Source organism: Mus caroli, chromosome 7 (genome assembly GCF_900094665.2).
Source record: "Mus caroli chromosome 7, CAROLI_EIJ_v1.1, whole genome shotgun sequence".
NCBI classification, from domain to species: domain Eukaryota; kingdom Metazoa; phylum Chordata; class Mammalia; order Rodentia; family Muridae; genus Mus; species Mus caroli.
Window position 1 is genome coordinate 108,070,088 of NC_034576.1, and position 15,536 is coordinate 108,085,623.

A 15,536-nucleotide genomic window follows, 5' to 3' on the forward strand; every position below is an offset into this window, starting at 1 on the left:
AAAGGCAGCTTTAATCCTCTTCTCAGTGTCCCTTCTCCTAGAAGACAGACAGACAGACTCCAAAGGAACACAGAGAAGGATTCATGAATGTTCACTTCCAGGTTGCTTGGAGTGTTCGGGCTGTTCATGCATTTAATTCAATACCCGCCTCTGCAGAGGCCTCCTCAAGCCTTCTCAGGGCCCACTTCTCTTTATTACACAGGGCTGGTTGCTCCAGGTAGTTCAGAGGATTTATCACACTGAGAGCCCCCTGTGCTTGTCCCTTTATGTCCATATGTTTACCTCTATTGTCATATTATGAGGAAATGTTCTGTCTTACATTTTCTCATGTATATTAATTTTATATGCTAACTTCTACACATCCCCTAACACCATATACTCTTATTGCCAGGATCCAAGTTAAATAACATGAGGAAGAACATTCTTGAACAGGCGCAAAATGAATGCTGGAGCCGTAATCAGCAGCTGATGACAGAACTGACAGAGTTCTTGCGGGTCTTCCAAACCATCAGCTCAGACATCCATGCCATTGCACAGTGCTCCCAGAAAGTGAGCTTTCCTCATTCTTTCTTCCTTATATATATCCAGGGCCTGGCCTGCACAAAGGCTCAGCACACTCTTCTTTAGATATTTGTTGCATTCTTTACGGGGGTTTGACAATCTTAAGTCATGACTGCATTATGTCATCTGTCCTTGCTGATTCTTGCCCTATTTATGCGGTACTCTGCTTCTTCATATCAGGAGCAGACCCCTAAGGAACAAGAGAGAATTTTTAAGACATTAGTTTTCTTTAAGACATTAGTTTTCAACATGTGGGTCATGCCACCTTTAGGAGTCAAACAATCCTTTTACAGGGGTCAGATATCAGATATTTATATTATGATTCTTATCAGTGAAATTACAGTTATGAAATAGCAACAAAAAATTTATGGTTGGGGGTCACCACAATATGAAGAACTATATTAAAGGATCGCACGGCTTTAGGAAGGTTGAGAACCACTACTTTCTAAGATGTGTCTGTGTCTTGGGACAGTTGGTCTGTGAGGGATATATTGTCCTGTTATCAGGTCTAAGGGATAAGAACTAGACTTCCTTTAAGACCGGAGTCAAAGCCGGGCGTGGTGGCGCACGCCTTTAATCCCAGCACTCGAGAGGCAGAGGCAGGCGGATTTCTGAGTTTGAGGCCAGCCTGGTCTACAAAGTGAGTGCCAGGACAGCCAGGGCTACACAGANGAAAAACCAAAAAAAAAAAAAAAAAAAAAAAAAAAAGACCGGAGTCAAAAGCAAGTCTGATCCTAGAATGCCCTCCTGATATCAAATGGTTTAAAGGCTGAAGCTGGGTTTAGAGCCTCTAGATGTTACCCCTGAAAGGTGGGATTTCCTCTTGAGGGCAAGTCCAAAAAGGTAGGCAGAATTGTTGGGGTGCTGGTCTCATGCTGTCACCTCTGCAGCTAAATGAAGCCAATGAGCAATACTGCCAGCTAGAGGAGCGAGTGGAATATGTCCGATCACTCCACGACCTCATCCGAAACCACTGTACCCTTTTCATTGCTGAGAATGAGACTCTAGACATCGCGGTAAGAGACCACTATAAGGACTCATTCAATCTCTCCTGGCCTCCCTCCTCTATAACCACATCTCAACTGTCCTCTGCTTGCCCCTCAGCTTCTAGATTTATGGGAGGCATTTCAATTTGAAAGAAGCCAGGTTTCAGAGTTCCTGCTCAGCAAGCAACATGCCATTGTGCCCAGGCTGCAGCAGCTGATGGCAGCAGCATTGGCAGAGCTGGAAGGCCTGCTAGCGAAGGCACTGTCTGGTCCCTTTATGGATCCTTCACAAGAACAGAGGAGCACTGAGCAACAGCTTGGTGCCTTGGAGCATCAGTTCCTGAATATACTCAATAACTTCAATGCCCTCTGCAATGCTTACTGCACCTTCACTGGTACTGAGCATCATCATCTCTGTTTTTACCCTGGGAGGACCCTTCATCTAAGATAAGAGCTGGGACTTGGGGTTTTGTGTCTTCTGTCAACCTCAGCAAGCCTTGGGAATCATGTACTTTCCCTGGTCTCTTTTACAAACAAATATGGGAGGACATATTAGCCTCATTTGTTCTATGTCTCACCTGTTATGTTAGTGGATACAGGGAGTTCACAGTCTGGTAGGGAAAGCAAACAACTTAATGTTTCATTAGAATAAAATGGGTTCAGGGTTGAATGCTGATTCAGAAGAAATGTATACACTCGTTGTAAAAATGTAACGTGTGTAGCCTTGGTCAGTGTTGTCCTATTCTAAGCAGCAGGTCATAGATAAGAATAGTAGAGATAAGATCTTGATGTGATTGCTGACTACTGCCTCCAGACAACATATCTAGAAAAAAAAAAGGCTGGTGAGAGAGAGTCTCACTGTTCCACAGGAGGAGATCAGGACAGAGCTGCTGATCTGACACCAGCTTTCTCTACAGGTGTACAGCTAGGCTGGTTCCCTTCTGCCTGGGCTTTCTCCCCATTTGCAGCCACTTAGCTCTTGAAAGAGTGTATTGTGAGGTGCTCCTTAGTCAGTTATCAGCTGGGCCTTTGGGCTATGTGGAGTAGGAGATGCTCTAGAACTCTAGAACCATCCTTCATCAGGAACTTCTTTTCTCAGAGTACTAAGAAGCCATCAGTTCATATTCTAACTGATGTCAACCAGAGACTCAACCCTTCAAGCTGTTACAAGTTTGGATTGTTGATGGAAAAGCAGGGTAGATGACTCAGGTCATGCAGTGCTAGGCCCAGGGAACTGCATAGCAGTGTGTGCACTTCCTTCTGTTCCCAACTCCTCACCTAATCCTAGTTTTTGTAAAAATATTCTAGTACTTTAGATCCTCATGATTTAATAACCACCCTTGCTTCCTGAGCGTTCATTCACTTACCATTCAACACTTGTTTGCTTAGTGTCTATGTACTGAGCTAAAAGTACACCAACAAACAAATGGCAAATCATCTTTTGTCATGGAACCAATATTGCAACTAGAGAAGAAAGACGATAAATAATTATCAAATATAACTAAATTACATAGCATATTAGAAAATGATAGGTAACGACAAATGGGGTGGGGGGACAGCAGGACAAGAAAGAGTGTCTGAAAATTCCAGCTGGTTAGAGAACAGTGTTTTATGGGAGAGTCTAATAGGCCTCATGAAGAAGAGACTGCTGCAGCGAGCTCTTGGAGTTGGAGGTGATGATGATATGAGGGGTGGTTCTCTGTGGCAAGAGTTTCCCATAAAAAAGTCAACTCCAGGTCAAAGGCTCTGGCAACAGGGAGTGTACCTGGTGCATATCTGAGCTATAATCAAGCCACTGTGGCTGGAAGTGGGTGGGTGAGTAGGGTAGAGGGGAAGCCCTTTTAGTTTACCACTATGGTGATTCCTCAGGAATCCTTTCTTTGGGTGGCCCCACTTCCATTGTTGAACTGAGAGATTTACATAGGCACACCTCATCTATCTTTCTGGACTTTTGATTGGCCCATTCCCCCCAACTACACAAGTTTCAGCCATCCGTGTTCTGCAGGATATAAGAAGCCTATGTCTCCTCCTGCTTCTGGGAACCGGCCTATAGTACTGCAGCAGCTCATCTGGCGGCTTTACCGAATCATCTCTGAAAACTTGGGCGAGTGGAAATGTGTGGCTTTTAGCAAGGTGCTGACACTCCTCCCAGAAGCTCTCACCTAGGGCAGAAGTTGGCAGGTGGAGGTGGGAGGGTGTCAGGCTGACAATGAACTCTCTTCTATGCAGTTCAACCTTTCTATGGCCCGGGAGAAGACCGATGCCTGGCTGACAGAGGCTGTAAGGCTCAGCACAGCCCTGGGGCTGCAAAGCCCTGTGCTACAACGCTGTATGCGCATGCTAGAGGAGTTTCGAGCCTACCTGCCCTTGCTTATTAAGCTGGGCAACCTCCAGCTGCAGGACCTTAATACTCAATCCCTCTTGAGAGGTGTGTTTGGTTAGAGACAGGGGAGAGGGATAGGAAAAAACAGTTTGTAGCAATTCCCTGCTGCTCCTGCTAGAAACATTATTCCACTCTCCTCTTTCCTACATATGCTAAACTCATTTGAACCAGGGGAAACACTTTCCTATGTTCGCTCATTACAACACAGGGTCCTCTTAAGCAGTGGGGATTAGTCTCAGATTTGAGGATGAGTTGTGCCTTGGACCTTAGACTCTGGGTTCTTGGCTCTAGGTTGATCTTGAAATACAGGTCTGGGCTCAAGGTAGAAATGAGCTCTGGGATATGCGCTCAGTTTAGCCATGTGCTGGGTGTTGTTCTGACTGGTCTGTTCTATTCCAGCATTAGGGCTGGGTAGTCTACGAAGCTTGGATCTCCTTACACTGGGCCAGATGCTCAATTATCCACTGCTGGAATTTGCAGAACGAATCAATCAGGTGGGGCTCACAAGAAGGAGTGGAGGTAGTTTAAGTGAAAACCTTGTACTAAAGCCAGCCAAGGGCTATAAAGCAGTCCCTGGGGTTGTGGGGACAGCAAGTGGCATGGAGGTAAGAGGGAAGTTGGTACTGGATCACATCCTGGAGTGCAGGAAGAGTCCCTATCCATCTGCAGATGAGTATCTGATGGGCAGTTCCAGACCCTTATCTGACTAAATGCTTCCTTCCCCTGGTGGAAGAAAGTGAGTGACAGCCTCAAAGCTGTGGGCACATAGACTGACAAATGTCTGCCAATATTTACTTGATCCCTAAGAGGCACAGGCTGACTAGGGTATTGTCTACTCAGTGGGAGTTATCAGGAGACTGCTCAGTGGAAGCAGCAATACTGGGCTAAGTGTTAATAGTTTGCTGCTGCTGCTGCCAGCACACTGCTGAAGCCTGCTGGTCCCACTCCTCCTTCATCTCTGAGATGAAGGAGATCATGCCTCCACTCTTCATGCCCCTGGGTTCTGCCTCAGACCCAATCCTCAAGGCCCAGTTTCAAGGCTCTCTGTCCCGAGCCACTAGCCAGTTCTGGTTTCTGAGACATACTTTTTCCAGGTCTGGCAGTACGATAAAGAACGGATTCATGCCCAAGAGATCCTACAGCAGATGCAGCAGTACTGGGAGGGGCGCCAGCTGCGCCTGCTCAACTTCATCCTACATGTGCCCTATAAGCCCCCAACCTCAGAGCGCTCCAAAAGGCCAGCACTCCGAAGTCCCCAGTGGGAGTTAGTGGGCAAAGATAGCGGCACCTTCCTCCTCTCAGGTGAGGCTCAGCTTTATGATCCAATGAGTGCCTCCAACTAATGGTTCTTTTTATCTACCAATTCCTGTCAAATATGGCTCCTTGTAGTCAGGTCCCATCCTTAAGGATAACCTGAGGCATCCATATGTTGTGAAATATAGTATCTTACAAGCTCTCTAAATATCTCAGTCTTTGCAGGAATTCTTTACCCACAAGTTCCTTCCTATATGCAATGCCCGGCTCCTTCAGCAAGGTTCCTTTTCTGGTATACTAGAAAATGATTTTGCATGCCATGGTGTATATATATTGAAATCAAAGGACAACCTGCAGGTGTTACTTCTCTTTCAACCATGTAGGTCCAGAGCATCGAAATTAGACCATCAGAATTGATAGCGGCAGGCACCTTTTATTAGCTGAGCCATCTGGTCACCCCTAAGAAATTACTTGTGAGGCAGGAGAGATGGCTTAATGGTTAAAAGCACTTATTGCTCTTATGAAGGACCTAGGTTCAATTCCCAGTAGCACATGATACATCACAACCATCTGTAATTCCAGTCTAGAAATTATGCTTTATGCTGGCTTCCATGGGCATCAGGCAGGCAGACAGACAGACAGACACACATACACACACAAAACGCCTATACATGTAAAACAAATACATCTTTAAAACAATTCTTTGTTATTTCTCTCCACCTATCAGTGCTCTGTCCTCTGGATTTTACCCTGTTCATTTTATTATTTACCCATTCATTCATTCATTCATTTCATTCTTTCTTTTTCTCCCAGTTGACAGAAGAAAACTCTATTGGACCTGAGCCACAGGCCAAGCAGAGCCCTCACCTTATTTGACCTCTTTATTGGGGTACAGGTTGTTGGTATAGCTATACTTGTTGAGGCAGTTGACAGCCTGGGTTTGCAGGCATGCATATCTCTTGCAGCAGGCTGTGACACTTGTACTGGATGAGCTGAGCAAAGGATGCCTCAGTGAGGCCACTATGCAGGCAAAGCACCAGATAGAGGGTGTACTCTTTCTGGATGTTGTAGTCAGGTGCAGCCATCCTCCTGAAGTTTGCCAGTGATATTAGTCACTCCTGGCTATATGGAATAACTATCATGTCTTGGATCTTGGCCTTCACCATCTCTATGGTGTCAAGGTGTCACTGGGCTCAACCTTGAGGGTGATGATGGTCTTGCACATAAGGGTCTTCAGGAAGATCTGCATGTCTCTCAACTGACCATCTTGTTGAAGAAAAAGAGTCATTCTTTCTTTTATTCTTTTTCTTATTAAATTCCGGGTCTCCTTTGTGCCAAACAGATATATTCCCTATCTTACATCCCAGTGAAAAACTGACAATACCATACATTTAAATGTATGATAGACCACAATACTGAGGTGTTAATGGCTTTTAAATAAGGGTTTGTTGCAGCTTTCCCCTTAACCTAGCTAGCTCCCAAATAATTGAGACTGGATTATTATATCTATTTACCAAGCTTTCAGGACACAACAACTGAGCAATATTACTTTACTTTAATCCTCTAGATTAATCTGGCTACCTCCTAATCAAAATCCCAGTGCGACTTGCATTTGAGTACTGATCTAGATCTTTGGACTCCAGGTGTTTTTTCATGGTGTCTCCTGGAGTCTCTCCCCATGGCGAATCTCCACTTCCTCTCTTTCCTCCCACCTTCCACCCCTTTTCTCTCCCCCGCTTAGTCACTAGGCGATCAGCTCCTTTATTGACCAATCAGGGACCAATTGGGGAGCAATGTAGGCAACATTAAGATAAGAGATTCTCAGAATAAGGGTTGCAATGAGGATAATACTGGTGCAGAGAAATCAGCATTTGAATAATACAAGGATCATCTTTACACAATGCACAGTAACATTATACCTACACTGAGGACAGTAGGTAAGAGGAGACCAGCTCAAAGAACCAGAGATATTAAGAGAAGGATAACTTAGACAGCAGCTTCAGGCTAACTTTTGAAGAAGTAAGAGTTTGTCAGACTTGCAAGGTGAGAAATGCATGCTACATAGGGAACAGCATTTTTTACAACTTAGGGGGAAGAAAGGATTTATTTGGCTTATCAAAAGAATAATTGAAGTGGGAGTGGGTGGGTAGGGGAGTGGGTGGGGGAGCGTGTGGGGGACTTTTGGGATAGCATTGGAAATGTAATTGAAATAAATACCCAATAAAAATATGGAAAAACAAACAAACAAACAAACAAACAGAACAACAGGCCAAAAAAAAAATCAAGGAATTATTCTATCATCAAGGGAAGCCAAGGCTGGAACTCAAGGTAGGCATCTAGAGACAGGAACTGAAGCAAAGACCACAAATGAGTGATTGTTACTGGCCTGCCCTGTGGGTCCCTCACTTACCTCGCTTATATAGCTAAGTCCCACCTGCCTTGGGATGGTGCTGCTCACAGTAGGCTGAGCCCTCCTACATCAATTAGCAATCAAGAAAATGGCCACAGAAATGCCCACAGATTAAGATAATTTCTCAGTTGAACTTCCTTCTTCCAGATGTGTCAAGTTGAGAACTGAAGCTAACTGTGACAAAAAGCATCCAAGATGATGTGGGAATTGCTAGTAGAGGAGAAATTCTCTTATCGAACATAATTGGTATCAAACCAGTGAATCCAAGAAGTTAGTTAAATTTGTAATCATGATAAGTAGGTAAATAGGACTTGAGTTTTTATTTTAGCTAAAACATGCCCATTTACATGCTAACATTTTGTTTTAAGAATAAGAGCTTTTTATCAGTTCACCTCTGACTAAGCCTTTGATGGTTTCTTTAGAAACATTTTCTCATACATAACCCAGTAGTTACCACTCTGTTAGATTATTTAATTAAAATTGTGACAGAATTCACACAAAAATGTTTTCAAGCATACTTATTTAATTTGCATTTAATCAGGTATATGCTTTAATTTGGAGCAAAAATGCTGGAATCTTCTAAAGAATAGCTTGAAATTTATGATGTTCAGTTGAATTTTGATCATCAGATAGTACCATAGTAGTAGTTTGAATATGCAGTGTATCCTACCAGCTCTTATATTGAGAGTTTGATTGACAGCTGATAGGCTTTTGGGAAGTGATTGTATCCCTTGATTTAATCCCTTGATAAATTCATAGTGCAGTGGCATTGTTGGATGGTAGAAAGTGGGGGATGAGACCTAATTGAGGAAGTAGTTCATTGGCATTGTGTCCTTGAGAGCCACATCTTGCTTGGGCTCTTCCCATTTCCCCTTTTTGCTGTTTCTTTGCTATCATGATGTAAGCTGCTGTGTTTACCCTCCCCACCATGATTGGCAAAACCTCTGAGATGATGAACTAAAGTAAATCTCTTTCTCCTTAGTTGTGTATGCCAGGCAATTCATCATAGCAATAAAACTTTATACAGTCAGTATATCTATGATATAGAGGACCTTCCAATTCACTGATACTAGAGACAGGAAATAAGCACATGAAGTTAGAAAACTGAGATCATGCAAAAGAATGTATTTGGTAACATTTAAATCATGGAGAATGTTTTGCTGTAGGGAAGTGATAAGGTCAGATTTTAGTTCAATACAGAGAGTTAAGAGGCAAAGAAACAGAGAAGGGAGACAGCTGGTTTAACTCAAGTGAAAAACAATAATGGCCGAAGCCATGACAGTAGCAGTGGGAATGAGAAGAGTAGATGCATTTGGGCTACTTAGGAGTCTATCTGGGCAAAATGTGTAGTATATAATATGTTGGCAGACATAGCTAGGTTAAGACTTCATATAACCTCTTTAACCTTCCCAAGGTCAGAAGAGAATCTGAGGTCTGGAGTATAAAGGAAATGTGACATATGAGTTCTCAGGTAGCTCTAGGGAATTGTAGTCTGCTCCATATTCCTTAGAAAAGCAGTACAGATGGGCCTTGATGCCCCCTCCATTCAGGGGTCATTTAAAGGGGGATAAAACAGAGGGCCCAAACTATTCCAATATTGTTTTCCCTAGAAACACTCTGAGTTGAGGATACTGAGTGTTTTTTTTCAAATGTGGGTATTTATTTAGAGAGTTCTACATCTATCCAAACCAATTTCTCTACATTCTGTTGTTAACTCAGGTATTGTCTCTGCCTTACTCAGGCCTGGTCTCACACAAAATTGTGGACTCTTTAGGAAGTGCCAAGGCACTAAGTGCTAAAATCATGAGAAAAACATTTGGTCTCAACTTTTCTACCAGGATCTCAGTCATCCCAGAATGGACATTCATGCTGAATGCATACTGTGTAGAGACTTGGATCTATGAGGCCTCTTTCTAGGATAAAGGCTCTGGTGCCTTAAAGAATGTTGTAGAACTAGACAAGAATGACAATATCTAGCAGGAGAAATCAGCTGTAGTCTGCCCATAGTGCCTGTTTTAAGATATCAGTTATCTACCATATCATCTCCATGGGCTGATGCAATCTTTGAAGCTAGAAAGTGTATTGAGGTAATTGCCTCTCCTAGAAGGTCAAGGTGTACTCTTTTTCTGCCCCAACCCTTGCCCTTGACTCACATGGAATAATATCAGCTTAGCTGAACTTTTGACAGTGCATCTTTTTCTTCCTTAGACTACAGCAGCCTACAAGATGCCATCCAGAACAGTCTCCAGGCTCTATTCAAGATCCTAGCCATCCAAAAGTCAGGACAGTTGCATAAAATAGCTTTAGAATGGGTAGCCATCATGTATGGCCTGGGTGAGTACAGGGTTCTAGTTGTGTGGATGTGTGGAATGTGATGTAGACTGGCCCACAGGATGGCAGGTGGACATTGGATAGAAGATGGAAGTAACTTTCCCAAGGTCAGAAGAGAATCTGGGAAGACAGAGTAAGGACTCCCCAGGTTCCTTCTTGGTTCAGTGATATCAGGTCTTTATTTCTGTGAATGTTTTATTTTCTCTCATAAGGTCCTTGGGTTCTGTTGTGCGGCTTGTTTCTGTTGGGCTAATGGGTCACTGGAGAGGTCAGGCAGATGCTGGACCCCTTCAAAGGTATTAGAACCATAGAATCTCTCTCAAAGATTTCTCTGACTGCTTACCACAGGTGCCCTGCTGGAGGTGTGGGTGGCTTTCCAGCAGAAGTGGATTTTTCTGAATAAAGTGCTACATGAGATGAAGATCGAGTTTCCTGCTCCTGAGCTGGTAGGAAAGGGAATTAAAGCGGACTGGGCAAGTGCTCCTGAGTACCAGGGCTCTAGATGAAAGAGTGGAGCTGTCACATTCCCCTCACTTACCACTTTTCTTACCACAGAATGCTCGTTTCAAGGCCATGGATGATCAGTATCGGACTCTAATGCGCATCTCTGTGGCTGACCCAATGGTTCTGTCACTTATACTGCCCAACACCAAGAGGAGCCCTTACTTCCAAGGCCAGCATCTACAGCAAATGCTGAAAGCAGGATCAGGAGAGCTGGAGGCCATCATCATGGCTCTGGAGGATGTCCTCTACGGGGTATGTGCCAACTTCCCCCGCCTCTTCTTTCTCAGTGACAGTGAACTGGTGGCCCTGTTGGCTGCCCCTCTAGATACCTGCGAGGCCCAGCTATGGGCACAGCGTTGTTTTCCTTACATTAAAGCTGTGAACTTCAGGTCCAAATCAACTAAAAAGAAAATTAACCAGGATTCAAGCTCAAGTACAGAGACTGCGGAGACAATTGCTGTGCTAGCGGCAGGTGGAGAGGAAGTGAAGCTTCAGGAACCCCTTCCTCTTCATCCAGATCTTCCTAAGTGGCTAGCCTCTTTGGAGAAGTGTCTGCGGCTTATAATAGTGAACCTGCTGCAGAGCTGTGTGGCCACCCGCCTTGCTCAAGGCCCATCCCTCATTAAGGCTTTGAAGGCAATGCCTCAACAAAGACAGATGCCTATGGAAGTGTATGTCCAGCACTGGCTAGATGCAGTCCAAGTTTTTCCATGGCAGTGTATACTGGTGGCAGAGGAGGTAGTGTGGCGAGCTGAGATGGAGGAGGCTTTGCTTGAGTCAAGGACTATGCACATGAGTTCCGTACATGTATACAATCTTGAGGTACTGGTGCAATTTATACGCTCTCAGAGGAGCTCTCAGGATGGGCAGTCTCTGCCTTCTGTTCGCCAGACTAGTCTATTCAGTACTCTGCTGGTCAAGGCAGTGACTCATAGGGATATAGCCCAACTCCTGGAGAAGAACCAGGTCAGTGATCTGACAGACTTCCACTGGGTCCGCCAACTTAAGTATCATCTGGGTTCATCTCACTTGAACCTCAAAAGCCCCGTGGAGTGTCTTACAACCATTGCATCTACTGAGCCCTCTGTGTCACCCGCTGCATGCTGGATAGATGTGCTTGGCCGGTCCTTCATGTACAATTATGAGTACATGGGTCCCAAACTGGGGCCTCTACCTAGCCTGATGCATGAGCGTCAAGTATTTATTCTCTTAATGGCCTTAGATGAGGTGGCCTATGGGGCCATACTTGGCAGGGATGGTCTGGGCAAGGCAGAAACTGTGAATAGCCTGGCATGGACCCTGGGCCGCCAGCTGGTAATAATGCCCTGCTTGCCCCAGATAGAGTTCCAATGTCTGAGAAATTATCTGAATGGTGCCCTTCAGGGTGGGGCCTGGCTGCTGTTAGAGAATGTTAACCAACTACCTTCTAGCCTGCTCTCTGCCCTGGGCCAGCGTCTGGATGAACTGCACCATCTTTATGCCCCACTATATCAGAAAGCTTCCAAAAACATCAGTACCATAAACCCTACTAAACCCCTACTCCTTGGTGCTGGTTTCTTTGAGAAGCATCAAGTGTCTATGCGTCTTGGCTTTGGCTGTTTCTTGACACTTCATTCCCTGGGTCCTGATATGCCTGCCAATCTGCATCTGCTACTGCGTCCTGTGGCATTGGCACTGCCTGACCTTCAGAGAGTGGCAGAGCTGAACCTGCTGGGAGCAGGGGTACAGGATGCCTCCCGAATGGCTTCTCGCCTATCTAAATTATTTTCCCTAGAACGTGAGCTGGTGTCTGGGAACTTGCCCTGCCGCTTGCCACTGCTCAAGCAGGTACTGGAACACACAATACAGACACTAAATGCATCCCAAGAAAAGAAGTCCCAGCAGCCCTACAACCCTGCTGCCTCTGAGGAGGCTGCCCTACTGCGTGCCCTGTTGCATTCACCACTGTTCAGCATTCTCGATGGCCTCCGTCTACAAAAGCTCCAAGAACTGCTCTGTGGGATTTTTCCTAATGCTAGCCATGTGCTGGCAGAGCCTGTGTCCCATAGACTGATTAAGTCAGTAGTGGTGGAAGAACTCCAGCAGTTAGGCCTATTTCCCGCCTCTAACACAGTGACATCTCTGGAGCAGCTGAGTCAGGCCTTGAGCCAGGCCTCTGGCATTCTGCTCCTGGGCCCTGCAGGCAGTGGCAAGAGTACTTGTTGGAGGAGCTTATTTAAGATTCAGAATCGGCTGGCAGCCATGGAACACACCTCAACCAAGGGTTTCCAATCTGTGGAAATTGTCCACCTATATCCTAGTGTGCTCAACTCCAAAGAATACCTAGGGTGGTCAGAAGGTCCCTCCTGGCACTATGGCATCTTTCCTAAGCTCCTTCATGCTGCCCCTTATTGTAAGAGTGTGGGCTCAGAAGAGCCATCAGAGAAATTCACAGGGATCCAGCAATGGATAATATGTGATGGGGCCCCTAATCATGCATGGACAGACTCTGTCACTTGCCTCCTGAGGGACCCTCCCCAGCTGAGTCTCCCAAATGGCCAACAGATAGCACGGCCCCTAGGCACTTTTTTCTTGATAGAGGTGGCGGAGGCAGCAGGCATGTCTCCTACTGTGTTAGGCCGGTGTGCTCTTGTCTGGTGTAGTGGGGAACAGACTTGGCATTCCATGCTTAGTGTCTTGATGGCATCTCTACCACATGAATACCACCTACAGCAAGAGACAATCACTGAGTTCAACTACTTAGCTGAAGTGCTGGTGCCTTCAGTGCTCCGATTCCTTACCCGAATAGGTGCCAGTTCTCAGCTACAGGTTCATGGGCATCAAGCTGTTTGCCCGGGTGTGGCAGAAGTTACCAGCCTGGTCCGTATCTTGAGTGCTCTACTTGACCCCTTTCTACACTTATTTGAGGAAGAGAAGTCATACAACAAAGGTAGGAAGGTAAAATGGTTGGCTTTTGACAGAGCTGGGTTCTTAAAGGTAACTGGTTATTCCTGAACCATAAGCATGGGTTCCTTGGTGAAGCTGCTCTAGGCAACTAAAGGTGAAGAGAAGTAATGTAGCCAACCTCTGTTCTCCCCTCCATCTTCTTCTTCCTATGTGGATACCTCTTGTGACCTTGGCCATCTAAGAGGACTTTAGTGGCAGTGATCTTGTGATCCAAAACTTCAAATCTTCAAAACCCAGGGTCCAGTCTGACCGTGTCATTGTGAATAAAAAGCAGAGGAGACATTTGCTGGCTATCAGCAGCTTTCTTTTTGCCATAATCTGGGGCTTTGGAGCCCACCTTCCCTCCAGGTACCATGAGAATGGGAGGTATGGTGTACAAAGTGCTGAGGTAGACTGACCTGTGGGATCTAAAACTCATGGGATGCTATAGTGGGGACAAGGTGGAGTATATGAATGTCATAGATGGAATGTTGATGACTGTCTTTTACCTGTGTGTCCTCTGAGCAGACACTGGCCTCTCTTTGATGACTTCATGAAGAAGTCTATTAGTTCCCTGCCCAACTACCCTGAGCCACCTCCTTCAGCCTTGGTGTTTGATCTACATGTAAACCTTGAAGATGGGACACTGGTCCCCTTCACTGGCCAGTATCTGAGCACCCATGTCAAAGGAAATCTGGGTTCTTTCCAGCCCTCTTCTCAGGTATGAAGACAGAAAATATTTTGGATTGAGACTTAAGAAGCTATGCTAGAGGGTAGCCAATATTTGAGATCCTCTCAAGACCCAACCTATGCCCTTACTCTTGATAGTTCCACAATTTCAAGAACACACAACCTTTTCTTTAAGTATGGCTTTAAAGACAAGTTCCCTAGACCTAATTTTTGGCTTGATTATTGTCCTATCTAGACAAGCTGTCATACTAAGCCCTGCTCCTTTCCTGCAGACTGAACAGCTTTTGTATGTGGTGGACCTGCTTCTGTCAAATGGACAGCCAGTGCTGCTTGCTGGAGAGATAGCAACGGGGAAGTCAACTTTTGTGGAGGTGCTGGTGAAGCCAAATTACCCTGCCATTCACAGTCCCATTCACCCTGCCTTAAATTCTACTCACCTTCGTCACCTGCTGAGCAGAGGAGTCCATGGCCAAACACAAGCCAGTTCAATTCCTGGGCATCACCAGGACTCCAAAGGCTCCATCCTTTTCCTGATGGAAGATCTGCACCTGGCTGCTTTTGGTGAGGAGCTGGGAGGGGAAGTGAAGAGAAAGCTACTGTCATCTCATACTAAATCCATGGCAATATTCATTGATTCAAACATATGCCTGCAGATCAAAATGATGCCAAACAAATCAAATTATTGTCTCATTACACATTCTCTCAAAGCTTCACTCACAATCTCTTTGCTTTGACTGATAATTCCTATCTCTAAATCAGACATCTTTCTTAAACACAGACCTATTTATCCAATTACCTATTGTACATCTTTACCTTGAGAGCTCATTGGTTCCTCATATCCAGCCCTGGTCTCATCATGCCCTCCCAAATTGTTCCTGTGTCTCTAAATAACAGATTCCACCATCTAACTGGTTACTTAAGCTATAACTCTTTAAATTTTTTATAAAAACATTTACTGTGTATGTATGTGCATGAAGGAGGGCATGCCAATGTTACGTTTATGGAGGGGAGTAGAGAAACTTTAGGGAGTCCTCTTCTAACATTGGGGTGGAGGTAATGATTAAACGCATGTTATCAGGCTTGGTTCTAAGTGTCCTTATCCACTAAGCCACCCTGCTGGCCCCCAAGATAGGACTCTTGTTGAAGTCTCTTCCTCTTTGATTAATGTCTAGTCCAATGTCTATCAATTCTGTCTCCTAAATATCATGCAAATCTTTGGGCAGGCTTCTTGGTTTAGAGATAGATAATGCCTGGAACACTGACATATCCAGTACAAGCCTGCTGTGAACAGGCATTCTCTGGGTTTCTACACCCTGCTCTCACTGGACTCAAGCAGCCTCTGAAGATGCTGCCCTCTGCTCCCTTGCCTTGACCCATTTGGCAAAAACCCTATGTATTATCATCACAGACAGTAGTACCCAAAGAGGCCTAAGCCCCCAGGGTGGATTAGCTACCCATTCTAAGCTTCATGTATAACAGCCTGATTTTATGG

General features: G+C 45.1%; 1 protein-coding gene across 3 annotated transcripts in view; it reads left to right on the forward strand.

Moving 5' to 3' along the window:
- Positions 1 to 15,536, forward strand: part of Dnhd1 (dynein heavy chain domain 1) — a 69,639-nt gene that overhangs the window by 30,458 nt on the left and 23,645 nt on the right. For 2 of the 3 annotated variants that reach the window (XM_021167320.2, XM_021167323.1), the window contains exons 13-25: positions 392 to 549; positions 1,452 to 1,577; positions 1,666 to 1,942; positions 3,553 to 3,680; positions 3,777 to 3,975; positions 4,330 to 4,424; positions 5,025 to 5,232; positions 9,803 to 9,928; positions 10,274 to 10,371; positions 10,481 to 13,358; positions 13,558 to 13,723; positions 13,883 to 14,075; positions 14,317 to 14,605. In XM_021167320.2, coding sequence (XP_021022979.1) covers positions 392 to 549; positions 1,452 to 1,577; positions 1,666 to 1,942; positions 3,553 to 3,680; positions 3,777 to 3,975; positions 4,330 to 4,424; positions 5,025 to 5,232; positions 9,803 to 9,928; positions 10,274 to 10,371; positions 10,481 to 13,358; positions 13,558 to 13,723; positions 13,883 to 14,075; positions 14,317 to 14,605 — 4,941 coding nt within the window. Of the gene's footprint in view, positions 1 to 391; positions 550 to 1,451; positions 1,578 to 1,665; positions 1,943 to 3,552; positions 3,681 to 3,776; positions 3,976 to 4,329; positions 4,425 to 5,024; positions 5,233 to 9,802; positions 9,929 to 10,273; positions 10,372 to 10,480; positions 13,359 to 13,557; positions 13,724 to 13,882; positions 14,076 to 14,316; positions 14,606 to 15,536 lie in introns of those variants that run through there. The other variant, XM_021167324.2, reaches the window with a different exon arrangement.